The sequence below is a fragment of the Tursiops truncatus genome, chromosome 2 (assembly GCF_011762595.2).
Source record: "Tursiops truncatus isolate mTurTru1 chromosome 2, mTurTru1.mat.Y, whole genome shotgun sequence".
In the NCBI taxonomy this organism is placed as follows: domain Eukaryota; kingdom Metazoa; phylum Chordata; class Mammalia; order Artiodactyla; family Delphinidae; genus Tursiops; species Tursiops truncatus.
In genome coordinates, this window is record NC_047035.1 from 2,736,429 (window position 1) to 2,750,317 (window position 13,889).

Here is a 13,889-nt window from a genome sequence, read left to right on the forward strand (position 1 = left end):
CCACCGCCCCCCTCCTGCTTCAGTCCCCTCCCTAGCCTTAGGGGATTCTTCCATGGGCTCCTCCAGAACCGGGGCAGCCCCCTCCTAATTCTGGGTGGAACGTCGCAGGCCAGAAGCCTCGGACCGCCCCAGCCTACAGGTAGTACCCAGGACTGCCCTGGGCGGGTGGCCAGGCGCCAGCCGGCACAGGCTCTGAGGACCACCCCTCGCCATCCCACCAGGCAGGGGCAGAGGGGTGGCAACGCAGGAAGCAGTGTGTCCACGGCTGACCGCAGGTGCGGGAAAGCCCTTTATTGAGCAAGGACACCCTGTCCTTGGCCAGCAGAGGGTATCCCGCAGGGCCTGCGACGCCGGCGCGGGGGCGGGGGCAGGTTCCGCGGCCGCTCAGGCCTCGGCCTCGGCTTCGCCAAAGAGCGGATTAACGAAGTAGCTGCGGCTGGAGCTCCAGACGTCCAGCTGCGGGGCGGGGAGCTGCGGGAGAGCGGGGTCAGGGATCCGGCCGCGGGAATTCCCACACCCCCGCCCCCGGGCGTCCCCTCACCGCCTCCGCCGGGTCCGCCGCGTAGAACACAGGGTTGTGGAAGCCCACGGGCGCCCCAGCCGGCGCGGGGTCCGCCTCGTCGCGCCTCCTCCACCTGGAGGCAGGGACGCGCGTGAGCCCTGAGTGCCTGAGCGCCGCGTACCCGGGCGCCGAGGCCCCGCCCCGAGGCCCCGCCCCGCGTACCTGAGCCTCCCCGCGCGGCGCAGCAGCAGCGCCCCCGCCAGCAACGCCAGCAGTAATAGGAGCAGCGCGGCCGCCAGGCCGCCCGCCAGCCCCGCGCGCGGCCCCGGCGCGTTCAGCCCCGCCGCCGAGCCGCCCCCAACGGGCGCGCCCGACTCTCGAGCGGTCGCCGATAGGACCCCGAGGGCTTGGCCTGCAATGGAGGGCGCCGGCTCAGTCGGCCCCGAGCAGGGCGGGGCGGGGCAGAGGTGCGCGGCTGGGAACGGAGCGCCCGCGGTTACCGTGCTCCGCGATGTCCGCCAGGAGGGCCCGGGCTAGGCGCCCCGCGCCGCCGGTCTCGGGGCCGGTCTCCACCAGCACCACCTGGATCTCCGTGTCTGCCTTCGCGCCTGAGGCTTCGCGGAGCCGGGGCTGGCGCGGAACCTTGGACACGGCCATTTGCAGCCCCTGATACTGGGGCTGGAGAGGGGCACAGAGTTGGTTCGGGAACTCCTCCCCTCGGCCCTGCGGGAACGTTGTGGGCAGGGACAAACGGTGGACAGGCGGAGAGTGGACGCCTCAGTGAGGAGGCGGAGTGGGGCCCGGGGATTCCTGCGGAGAGGGTGGTCCCAGACCGGGGCTGCGGAAGGGCAGGGGCCCCGGTCGGGGCGCGGCCCCATTACCAGAGCCAGGAAGGCGTGCAGCAGCCGCGCCCGGTACCGCTGCAGGTCAAAGGCCGGGCCATGGGTCAGCGATACGATGGCTCCTGAAGAAGCAGGCAGGTGAGGGTCAGCACCGCGGATCCAGGCCCGACAGGGAAACTGAGGCTGGGGACGAGCTAGGGTGGCCAAGCCGTCCTAGCTAGCAGGGGCCGGGCGGGGCTCTCACCGCAGAGGTCGCAGCACTGCCCTTCGGGCCGGAGGGGGTCTCGGCAGGCAGCCTGGGGGCAGCGGCCACCCAGGGGCTGGAGCAGTGCTGCGCAGATCCACGGCTGCACCTGGAAGCGGAGAGGCGGCGGTCAGCGCGGAGACGGCGAGGAGCAGACCGCAGTGAGAGGGCCCCGCGCCCGGGGAGGCGAGCGGGCCAGAGACGGCGGGGCGCGGCGGCCCCTGGCACAGTTCCGACCTCCGGCGCGGAGCCGGGCCCAGCTGTGCGGTGCCCCAGCCACCCCGCTGCGGGCCGCCCTCACCTCGGCGTGGCCGCAGACGCAGCCCGACTGGTCCGCGCAGGCCTCGGGGCCCACGCTCAGCGCGCCCGGCCCGTGGAAGCGCAGGCGGCCCGCGCGGGACTCCAGGAAAGCAGCCAGGTCCTCGTCGCGCGTGAACGTCTGCAGGTGGCCGGGTGACCACCGGAGCCAGCCCGAGGACGAGAAAGAACCTGAATGCTCGGAAGCCACCGGGCTAACAGGGGGGGAGGCGCTCCGGGGAGCGGCACTGAGGGGCAAAGGCGCGGAGCTGAGACCCCAGCCCCCGCCCCGCCCCGCCCCTCCCCGCGCGCCCCTCCCCTCCCCGCGCGCCCGGCTCACCTGGCCCAGAGCCCGGACGCTGCGGACGCGCACCGTGCCGGCGCCCGGGCCGAGACCCACCCGGAAGGAGGCGTCGGACGGGAAGATGACGTCGTCGTGGCTGCAGGGCACGCGCTCGGCGTCCACGGAGAAGAGACCGTGCGCCGCGTCTCCGGAGCGCCACAGGCGCGGGTCGTGCCAGCAGAAGCGGTCGGGGTCGCGGAAGAGCGCAGGGCCGCCTGGGCGAGCGCGCGACCCTGAGCTCCGCCCAGAACGCGCCCTCCAACCCGGCCACGCTCCAACCCGGACGTCGCCGTCCGCTCCAGGCCCCACCCACGAACGCGCCCCCTCGAAGCCCTGCCCCTGGCCCGCCCCCTCACCTGTGCTACAGTCCAGGTGCGAGCCGATGTCCAGGGCGCTGAATCCAGCTCCTGAGGCCAGGACGAATTCCCCGTCCAGCGGCAAGAGCTGTAGGAAGCGCAGGCTGAGGCGGCGCCGCGCGGTGGACTGGGGCGTCAGAGGGTCCCACTCTGCGCCCACCCCCGGTCCCCCTGTCCCTGGGGAGAAGAATCTAGCCCACAGAGTGAGCAGGTGAGGTCAGGGCCTGGGGGCACCTCGCCCTGCCTGAAGGTCAGATAGGCCGCAGGGAGTAGGGCTGCAAGCCAAGGAGCAAGGAGCTAGCCTGAGACCTGGGAGTGACAGGTCCCAGGGGCAGGGTGACTCTTGTCAGGGCCATTGCCCTCCCCTGTCGCCCCTGAAAAACTACAGTCCAAGGGCTTGTAGGTTCCAGGAAGCCAAGCTGCTGGGGACTCTGGAGTCAGCCCTGAGCCTGTGAGGGAGGGGAGGGGCTACAGCTGGGGAAGCGGGTGCCAGAGGCAGCGGGGAGGGTAGTGGGGCCTTGGAGCCCCTTCAGCACAGAAGCCCAGGCCTCAGGTGTCAGAGGAAATAGGGCAGCGGGGAAGGCCAGGAGGAGGGCTGACTGGCCCTGCCCCCTCCACCCGCCGCTCCAAGCCCCAGGACCCCATCTTTTCTCCTTGCCCCCGCCAGGGTTGGGGTTGAAGGTGAGGGTTGGACCAGGGGAGCTGCCCAGTGCAGGGGTCACGGGGGTTCAACGTCTCAGGGCACATCCACCCAGGGCCCCGCCTGGCATCCCAGCTTGCTGGGTAGGGCCTGCTCTTCAGTCCCCCAAGCACTGGGCCTGACCAAGAGGCTGACACCGGGGAGATTCAAGGTCACAGGCCAACTACCTCCACAGCTGAGGGTGCAGCACTGTGACAGCAAGGCAAACCCACCTGCAGGCGCCAGGGACAAGCCATGGACAGATGGACACGATGCGCCTCAGGAGGGGGAGGCGGGTACTAGCGGTGTGAAGCATGAACAAGAGCTCGGTTTTCAAAAGAACCAGAGCGGGAGAGGTTCATACTATATGATAAACGTAATAGCGGAAAGACAGCAGGAAAGCGCTAAGCGGGAGAAGCCAGGAGAGACGGGAGCCCGCCCAACCGAAGCACCAACATTCAGATACAAGGGTGGGCGGGGGGAACATCTGAAAAACGATGAAGATGAATTTTCCATATTTGAAGAAAGCTGGGAGACCTCGAGTTGAAAGGTCTCATTGAATGCCACACAAGGAAAATCACAGAACACTATGTTCATGAATATCAAAGACGAAGAGAACATTCTAAAAGCAGCAGAGGGGAAGGACAGATCACCCAGGAAGGAGAAAATTCAGGAATCGGGTTTCTCAGCAACAACAATGCATGCACAGGACAGAACAGGCTGCCGGGAGACTTCTGGAGTCTGCAGCCACCTCTAGACACGCCCCTAGACACAGGCCTGTCCACCAGTGGGCAGGAACCAGCCCTGCACTCCAGATTAGTATGTTACATATATTAAAAGATAATAAAAATACCTTTAAGCCTAAAAGACTTCAGAATGATTGCCACACAAAGACCTGCCCTGAAAACGTGCTAGGAGAAAGTAAGAAGGAAAGAAATCCAGAAGCCTAGAAGAGATATGGGAAGTCGGGTGATGAAATACTGTGATGAAGCTTATTGTTGTCTCTTAATAAATGTTTAAATCTAGGACTAAAATGTGATGGGGGATGGGGAGACCACAAGGGCACGGACATACAGTAAAGAACTTACTCGTTCGAGGGAAGATACAGGTATTGAAAAGATTAAGAAATCAGGACTGCCAAACTTGAAAACCTGAATGAAATATGCCAATTTCTAGAAAATTTTTAAATATTAAAATTGATGCAAGAAGCAATAGAGGGACTTCCCTGGTGGTCCAGGGGTAAAGAATCCGCTGTCCAATGCAGGGAATGTGGGTTCGATCCCTGGTCGGGGAACTAAGATCCCATATGCCGCAGAGCAGCTAAGCCCATGAGCCACAACTATTGAGTTCGCGTGCCTCAACAAGAAAGAGAAAACCCTCACGCCACAACTAGAGAGACGCCCACATGCTGCAGCGAGGAGCCCGCGTGCCGCAACTAGGACCCAACGCAGCCAAAACAATAAAGAAAAATATTTTTTTAAAAAAGAAGCAATAGAGAATTTGAATAGACAAGTACGCATTAAAGGTTTGTTTGTTTGGCAACACCGTGTGGCATATGGGATCTTCGTTCCCTGACCGGGGATGAACCCACGAACCTGAGAACCCGCGCCCCCTGCTGCGGAAGCATGGAGTCTTAACCCCACTGGACTGCCAGGGAAGCCCCTAGAGAGTTTTTTTGTTTTTGTTTTCAAATTTTATTTATTTACTTATTTATTTATTTTTTGCTGCACTGGGTCTTTGTTGCTGTGCAGCGGGCTTTCTCTAGTTGCGAAGCTGGGGCTACTCTTTGTTGCGGTGCACGGGCTTCCCATCGCAGTGGCTTCTCGTTGCAGAGCATGGGCTCTAGGCGTGCAGGCTTCAGTAGTTGTGGCACACAGGCTCAGTAGTTGTGGCTCGCGGGCTCTAAAACGCAGGCTCAGTAGTTGTGGTGCATGGGCTTAGTTGCTCCACGGCATGTGGGATCTTCCCAAACCAGGGCTCGAACCCGTGTCCCCTACACTGGCAGGCGGATTCTTAACCACTGTGCCACCAGGGTAGTCCAAAGAGTTTTAAATGTTAGTCAGAGACCTCCTGTTCCCTAAATTCCCAGACCAAGTGTTTTTTATAGGTGAGGTATACTAAACCCTCAAGGAAAATTTAACTTCTTACAGGAAGTTGTTCTGGAAAACAGAAAAAGAGTGAAAATTGCCAGCCCATTTTCTGGGGCCAGTGTAAGTGCGATTCCAAAGCCAAATGAAGGACAATACAAAGGAAGAAAGATTATAGGCTCAGTTGAGTTATAAACGCAAATGCAAAATCCTAAATAAAATATTAGCTGACTGGATCCAATAATGTATTTTAAAAATACATGGTGATCATAGGGTTCATGTCCCAAGAATGCAGGAAGGAAAGGATAGGGAATGCTCCCATCACGACTTCCCTGCAGTATGTACGATGGTGTCCCAGCAGATGGTAGTGGAGAGTCTTGTGCCAGCAAAATCAGTATGACAGAAGTCAAGTGTCTTGAAGAAGCGGCGCACTTTGACCTGCACCTGAAGGAAGGTACCAGGAGGACATCAGTCTTACCAGGACGGTTCAACCTCAGAAAAGCTCACTAACAGGCTAAAGGAGGCAGGGGGGAATTACATCTCAAGGGATGTAGGGAAAAAAGAAAACTGAAAAGTTCAACAACATATTTATGATTTTTTTAAAGCTTCTAGCAAACTAGAAATAGATTAGAATTTCCACAGTTAAAGTTTATGTACAAAACCCTACAAACATTCATTTAAACCCCACAGTTTATCTCAAATGTGAGTTTGGGACTGCTTGGCAGCATTGTATTGTTTCTTATTCAGAACCACTGATGAGGCTTTATTTTTAAACATACTTGTCTTCTGACAGAAAGGACTGTACATCATATTGTTTCTTCCTTTCCAAAATTAGTCTTCTGTCTTTGTGACAAAAAACATACTCTGATTATTGCTATAAAGATGGAGGAGAAGGTCTAATACTACTTAGCCTTAAGTGTTTCTGGCATTGTTCAAATGTATTTTCTGTAAACAGAAACCTATTTGGAATATTTTCCAATTGCTACGAAGAGTAGCCCCCCCTCGCCGAAACTAGAGAAAGCCCGTGCGCAGGAACGAAGACCACACTCAGCCAAAAATAAATACATAAATACGTAAATTTATATGTATATTAAAATAAGGAGTTAGGACTGGAAGAGAAGAGGAACAACGGTTGTTGTTTACAAAGATAACCAAATAGAAAATATAATTCTTAAAAACAGGGCACCATTCACAATAGAAACCAAACTATAAAGTATTTATAAATTAACCAATACTACACAAAACCTCATGTGGACCGTTTTAAGACTCTAGTAAAGAGTTTTATGACCAACGATCTGAAATATCTGGAGAGAAAATCCACGCTCTTGAATGGATGACTTGCTTGTATAAAGGTATCATTCATTCCCAATCAAATTCCAGGGTTTTGGTGGTGGTGCTGTTGTTACCTGATAAACCTACACTATAATCTCTCTGCAACAATCAGATCCACAAAGAACTAGTCAACCTCGTAACGGGGGTGAAGAAGGCAAGTTACCCAGTGGGATATTAAGACAACTCGCAGAGCCTCAGAGCGGGGACAGTGCAGTGCCGGCAGGAGAACGGGCAAAAAGATCAAAGGAACTGCAGGGAAAGCTCAGAGGCAGCCCTCACTGGGCAGCTGACGAACGGTGACCGCAGAGCCACAAAGCCAGGGGCAAGGTTGCTGGTTTGGAGGAGGACATTCACTGGAAACTGGGCTCATTCCAAGGAGGAAAAAATACGCCTGGTTCCCTAGCTAGTGCCCCACTCAGCCACGCGCCCCTGATGGCAAAGCTCTGACTTAACAGACAGAATATATAGTTGATTATGGTTGTGACTGAGAAGCAGGAAGAAGATGCTTAAACAAAACACCAAAAACACAGTTATAAGGCAACAGATTTTGCAGTCGACAGATTAATAATGGGGGTTTCTGATCAGCAAAGGGAAACGCAGGCAAAGTCCACAGTGAGAAGACACTTGCAGTATCTCAACCATCATCAATGGGTAGAATATAGGAGATTTCCCCCAAAACAAGAACCTGGGCTAAGGGTAGAAATGGGAGGGGAGAAGGGTTCAGGAAGAGAAAAATCCCAGGGAGAGAAGTTCCAAACCGAGAGAAATGCAAATGAAATCACTGACAGTCGTTGTGCCTGTTACTAGGGCGACATCTCAGCAGCCGACAACGCTGGGACCCGCGTGCAGAGGGGGTGGGAGGGGCCTCAGGCAGCGCTGGGTCCGTTCGGCCCCCTGTCCCTGGGCCCCTGGTCATTTCCCACCCGGGTCCTCCGGGAGCTGACCCCGCGGAGCGGAGGAGAGGCAGGGGAGGTGGGGGAGAGGCCCACGGGGCCGTGCGCAGGGGTACAGGCGCGCGGAAGCCTCTGGCCGGGGGGAGGGCTCGCGTTTGGGCGGCGGGGCGTGGGAAGGAAGGGGCAGATGGAGGGACCCGATAAACGAGTGAACAATGAATGAACGAATGTTGTGTCTTTTAGGATCCCCAAGCTCTTCCAAAGGAGACCATCAAAGTAACGAAGTCAGCCAGGAGGAGCCCCCAGGTCCCGGCACCCTCCCCCGCAGCTGAGTCCTCTGCCCGCGGGTTCCGGCTCGCTCCACGCCGCTGCCTGGTTGCCATGGTTACCAGGACTGCGGAGGCGGGTCCCCTCGGTGCAGCTGCTGCGCCCCTACCTCCCTGGCTCTGCTGTCACCTCCTCCTCATCACTGCTCCCTCCGCACCTTAGTCTTTGCGTTGGACAAATGTGGAAAAGACATCCCGACCCCGGATCTGCGGGGACGGGGATAGCCTGCTCTCTGCCCCCTTCCCAGGCTGCAGGTGAGGGCGGGGCTCCACTGAGCCCACAGCCCTGCCCCACTTGGCGCCAGGCTCCCAGAATTAATGCCGCTTTTGAAAACCATCAATTAACCGAGCTGCCTCCAAGTGGAAATAAGGGGTCACCAGATCCTGCATCTGGGCAAGAGATTGAGTCCCAGGCCTGGGCCCCCGGACTGCCCCTATTCACCCACAGAGTCCAGCGGCCTCCGGGTGAGGGGACCCCCACCCTGGAACTCACACTGTGAAGCAGTTTGAGAAAAAGGTCCCCTCGAATTCTGCTGGTGGAGTTTGAGGCACCAGGACAGGGAAAGGCTTTGGTGGGGCGGGGAGCGGGGGCTTTCCCAAAGCAAACCTTGGAGAAGACAGACTACAGGAGGGCAGGGGCCAGAGGCAGAGGGCAGTGGGGATAAGAGGCGCCCTCCACACCCCCCAACAAGGCTGGGGCATAGCCTGGCTGAGATTGTAGGACCGGCGTCCCCCGCTCCCATGTGGGTCCCGGACCTTCCCGAAGCCCCTCCAGAGGCTGACGGCCAGTGGACTGCGGCGTCCCCCACGCGAGTGCAGGCCGGTCAGGAGGCAAGAAAGGGGCATGGAATTGACCCCGGCGGGACCCACCAACCCCCCACCGACCTGGGCCCCATTTGCCACCCGGACTCACCATGTCCGAGATGCTGTGACTTTCTCGCACCAGGACTGACACCATCTGCAGGCAGAAGCGGCATCAGCGAGCACACCCCACCCTTGGGCTCCCAGCGGGCCCGGACCACGCTGGCACCCACCCCGGCCCCAGCAGTGGGGGCCAGGCACCTTGTCCGCGGGGAACTCGACGGCGGCGCCCGCGCACGGGGTCCGGTTCTGGCTCCAGTTGGCGGCGGCGTCGAAGTCGGTGTTGGGGACCCAGAATTTGTAGGCGGCCCGCGTCAGCGCTGGGGAGGGGTCGACTGAGTGCTCCCGGGCCCGCGGCATCCGGGGTTCGCGCCCAGACGCCCCAGTGGCCCAGGGAGGACGACCTCGCCCAGACAGGCCCTCGCCACTCCCGCTCCCGGCGTCGGACCAGACACTGCAGGAGCCTGGCCACAACGCTCCCTGACGAACTCCTACGGGATCTGCAGAGCCCGCTCAAACGTGCCCTCCTCCGGGACGCCCGCCAAGATCGCCTCCTAGCCCGCCCCCAGTTCGCCCCGCGCTGGAGCCAAGGACCGGGCCAGGCAAGGATGGCGACGACCAAGGGACGGAGGCGAATGGGGCAGCAGAGGCCTCTGCCACGTAGAAGGGGCTGGGGGGGCCGCAAGACCCGTCCAGACGGGCTCTGAACTGGAGCTGCGTCCTGAGGGGGCCGCGAGGGGCTTAAGAGAGGGGAACAGGGACGGGGCTGCAGTTTCTAAAGTTCCCGGGGGTTGGGGGCCGGCCCCGAGGACACGCGCCGGCCTGGGCGCGACGGGGAGGGTCCGCGACGCCCTCGGGGCCGGGAGGACGTAGGTCGGCGACGGAGCTTCGGGAGGGGACCGGGGCGGTGCCCAAGTCGAAGGCGGACAAGCGCCCGAGGGCAGGCGCGGTCCGGGCGTAGGTCTGGCCCGGGCTCCTCGCCTCCCGCACCGCCCGGCGGGCGCTGAGCGCGGAGGGATCTGGAGGCCCGGCCGGGTTTCGCAGCCCCTCAAGCTCTCGCCGCCCGCCCCTCGGGGGCCCTTGGCCTCCAAGTGTGTCGCGTCCCCCCCTCCACCCACCCCTTACCGGAGAGCTGCAGCCACAGCAGGACCCGGCCCGGCGCGCCCATCTTGCCCGGGCTTCCGCGTCTCGGACCCGGAGACTTTGCCCCGCGGGGCCCACGTGACCGGGCGGGGAGGGGCGGGGGCGGCCGGGGAAGGTTACACATTTACCTCCAGACCCGCCTGCAGCGACCCTTAGGCCCCTCGGAGGCGCCGGCCCCGCCCCCCTCCCTCCCACACACTCAGCCCTACAGGACCTGAGGACCTTGGGCGCTTGTCGGACCGACTTGCCCAAAATAACGGGTGTGTTGGGGGCGGTGGGTAAACAACCTCTGCTCCCACACCCCCCTGCCCCAGATGCAGCTGGAGCTGCACCCAGTCTGCCCACCTAGTGGGGCTGGGTGTCCGCTCTCCGAAGCAGGCCCTCCTGCCTCCTGGGCTGGATGGACCGTGGATGGTGGCAGGTAGATGGTGCCTGGCGTCTCGCGTATGGAGGAATGGTGAGCGGGTGACAGCGGGTGCATGGTGAGTGGTGGAGCGTATCTGTGCTGGTTCGTGGATGGACGAGGATTGGATGGATGGGAAATGGTGAGTGAATAAACAAATGGACAGTAAATGAGTGACAGTGGATGGAAAATGAGTAGTGCGTGATCAACGCGTGTTGGATGGTAGATGGATGCATGGATGGCGAGATAAGGGATGGTGGATGGATAGAGGATCGATGGTCGATGGTGAGTAGACAGATGATGGGTGGCAGGTAAATGTAGGTAGTTGTTAGTGGGTGGTGGATGGATAAATGGATGTGATCACAGATGGTGGATTGATGGATAGAGGAGAGTAGATTGTGGAAAGATGGGCAATGGATGGTAGCTGGTAGTTGGATGAAGAAGAATAGTGTAAAGGGTGGAAGATGGAATGGTGACTGGATAAATGGATGGTTGGTGGGTGAAAGATAAATTGTGGATGTTAAATGGTCTGTGGGTGGATGGCTTGTTGAGATGGATGGTGGGTGAAAAAAGGTTGTGGATTTTGGATGGAATGGCTGGAAATGGGTGGTAAATGAGCTGAATGGTGGATGAATGGATTAATGGTGGATAAATGAACGGCAAATGGGATTCAGATGAATTGTGAATGGATGGTCGGTAGAGGGGTGGTGGACGGATGGATGAGAGTAGAGATGATGACTGGATAGAAATGGATGGGTGGATGGATAGGTGGATAGACTGAGTGAGTACAGGATGGGTGAATGGAGGACGGGGGATGCTGGAGGGATGAGTCAGGGGTAGATGGCCGTGTTTAACTGGCGAGGTGGGTGCTTGGCTCTCTGTATGATGCACATAGGGATGGATGGTGGTGAGTGGGTGGAGGATGGATTTGTTAGGGATGGGACGTAAAGAGTGAGTGCGAGGTCAGATAGATTGGGCTTGGTAACCTGGATGGTTATGGGTGGTGGGGTGATGGTGAACTGATTCTTAGGGGATGAGCTGTGAATCAATGGTGAGATGACTGGGGTGATTGGTGGATGGTGGGAGACCAACAGATGACGCCTTGTCAGTTATGGTTGCTGGAAGGGAGAGGAATGGTGGGTGGGCCATTGGGTTCAGGATGCCTTGGGTTGATGAGTAAATACAGAAGGATGGATGGAGGGGTAGATGATGGAGGTAGATGTATAGATGGAGGGCTGTGGGTGAAGGGGAACTACTCAGCACCTTCTTCCCTCCCTCCAGCTCACCTGCCCTCTCCTGCACCCCCACCTACCTCTCACCTGCACACCTCCTGTCATGAGCACTCTTCTCTCTGACTGGATCTTTGCTTCTCCCCAACACAAGATATTTCATCCAAGGAGGAAATCCAAGGGGCCCACCGCTGGGAGCACTCAAAGCACTTTATGCCGTGGGTAGGGACAGAGACTTCTCTGACTAGGAAGGAGGGAGTGAGCACACCAGCTTGTCCCACCCTTTCTCTTGGGTGGGATCGGGGCACCTGCTCTCAGTAGCTCAGCGGTGCCAGATCTGTGTGGAGGGGTTGGCTCCCAGCCCAGCCTGGGATGGGGAAGGCGGGTCTGCATGGTCCTGAATTTGGCTTTGGCCACCGGTAGGGCTGACAGGAAGCTCCATCCTCCATAGCAGTCAAGGAAGGCTTCCTGGAAGAGGTGGTGTTAAAGCTGAGACTGGAAGGATGAGGTCACAGCTGCAGCTACAGGTTGGGTTGAAAGTGGCAGAACAGGAGGAGCCGGGGCTTGTTGGCTGTGGGGTATCGGTGTCCATTGCTGAAAGGGGTATCCTTGAGCAGAGGCTGGAGGTGGGTCCAGTTATCAGAGGGTGGCCCAAAGAGGCATCCACACCGAGGCAGGAGGCAGGCACCAGCCGTGGCCCAGAGCTGCCAAAGGGTCCCTGGAATGACTCAGAAGCAAAGACATGAGGTAAGGAATGGCTGGACTGAGATGCAGTCCTAACCCTAACCCTATCCTGCATTCACAGAAGGCCTGCAACTGCACGCACAGGTGCCCGGACACGCAGGTACATATACGTGCACACTCTTTCCAACTGGTCAGGACCCAGTGGGAAGTAGGAGAAAATGCAAGTCTCAAAGAGAATTTCTTCCAGTAACTAGGAAATCCACGCAGCAGCTGCTTTAGGCAAGGTTGGATCCAGGGGCTTGGGCTGTCTGGTCTCTCAGTCTCTGTGTCTGTCTGTCTGGCTCTGTCTTGACTTGACTGCCCTCTGTGGTCAGCCTTCTTCTGGGAGACCTGGACCTGCTACCTCCCCAACTAGGTCACTGTGCAGAGTCTCAGTGAGGTTCCTGTTTCCAACTGAGCACCAACCCTGTGGGCCGGAGTTGCTGTGCTCCAATTGGCCACTGCAGCCTTCCTTTGGTTGAGGTCAGTGTGAGTGAGTCCTGCAGCCCTGGGGGTGCGGGTGGTCCCCACCCTGCCTGCAGCCATGGTCCCTAGTCAGACCCCCCCATCCTCACAAGTCTGTGAGGACAGAGCCGTGCCCCCCCAGGCCAATTCCCCAGCTCCTTCTCCCGCACTTTTGTCACTGACTGGCTGTGTGACCTTGGGCAGGTTCCTATACCTCTCTGGGCCTCAATGTCGCTCTGGAGGAACTGAAGCTCCAGTACACACGGTTTTGTTCCTGGACACCAGGAGGAGAGGTGGGGGTGGGAGGAGGATAGAGGGCAGCCCCCCTCAGAAGGGCTTCCCTTTACTCAGGTCTCTGCACATGGTCACCTCCCCAGAGAGGCCACCTTGGCTACAAACACCCCACTGTCAGCATCTGCCACCACGTGCCCCGTGGGGCCCACAGGGCTCTGCTCACCGTCCTCATGTGCTGCCTGCAACACAGGAGATGCTCCAGAAATATTCGTGAGGGGAAGGGCTGGCTGGCCGGTCACCCCCCAGCCCTGCCGCCCACAACCCACCAGCTCAGGGGCTCTGACCCCTGGAGAACTCCCCGCCCTCGGGCCTGTGGCCTCCTTGCAGCCTCCGGATTTCTCTTTGGGCCTTTTGTTCATCCACACGCTTGGCACCAGTCCTGCAGCGGGGCTGGGAGTGCAGCCTCCTGGGTTTGCCAGTGGACGGGGAGACGGATGATGGACTGGTCAGTGCTCTGAGGAAGCACGGATCAACCGGGGAGGGCCGGAGTGTGCGTGAGGCTGTGCAGGAGCCCTCAGGCAAGGTGGCCAGGGCAGGCCTCTGTGAGGAGGGGACATGCCAGCTGAGACCTGGGAGCAAGCAGCTGGTGCAAAGGCCCTGAGGCTCCAAGGAAGGCGAGAAGAGCACAGCAGGAGGTGAGGCCAGGGCAGTGTTGGGGGCTGGGTCTGATGTACACGAGGGAGGTGTGAACGGGGGTCTCCGGCTGGCTTGGAAGGGGCTGAGCTGGCCACCTGTCCACCAGGGGAGCACAGGTAGGGCAGCTCTGTTGTCCAGCAGTGGGGCGCCAGGCTCGGATGCAGGCTGTCCCGGGTGTGGATGCAGGGCAAGGCCACACGATTCACTTAACCTGGTTCGTCCCTCACCTGCAAC

General features: G+C 59.3%; 1 protein-coding gene across 3 annotated transcripts; it reads right to left on the reverse strand.

Moving 5' to 3' along the window:
* Nucleotides 1–266: 266 nt before the first annotated feature.
* AMN (amnion associated transmembrane protein) lies at nt 267–9,936 on the reverse strand. 3 transcript variants are annotated; one of them, XM_019951986.3, is made up of 12 exons: nt 9,888–9,936; nt 8,964–9,082; nt 8,815–8,859; nt 2,585–2,672; nt 2,226–2,443; nt 1,890–2,027; nt 1,589–1,697; nt 1,384–1,466; nt 1,003–1,180; nt 725–914; nt 542–635; nt 267–471 (listed from the first exon to the last, which is right to left on the reverse strand). In XM_019951986.3, the coding sequence occupies exons 1-12, from the start codon at nt 9,928–9,930 to the stop codon at nt 385–387; spliced, it is 1,392 nt and encodes a 463-aa protein (XP_019807545.2). In that variant the 5' UTR covers nt 9,931–9,936; the 3' UTR covers nt 267–384. The 3 variants fall into 3 exon arrangements, with proteins under 3 accessions (XP_019807545.2, XP_033706472.1, XP_033706471.1); XM_033850581.1 differs by lacking the exon at nt 1,890–2,027; XM_033850580.2 differs by lacking the exon at nt 725–914.
* Nucleotides 9,937–13,889: the final 3,953 nt, after the last annotated feature.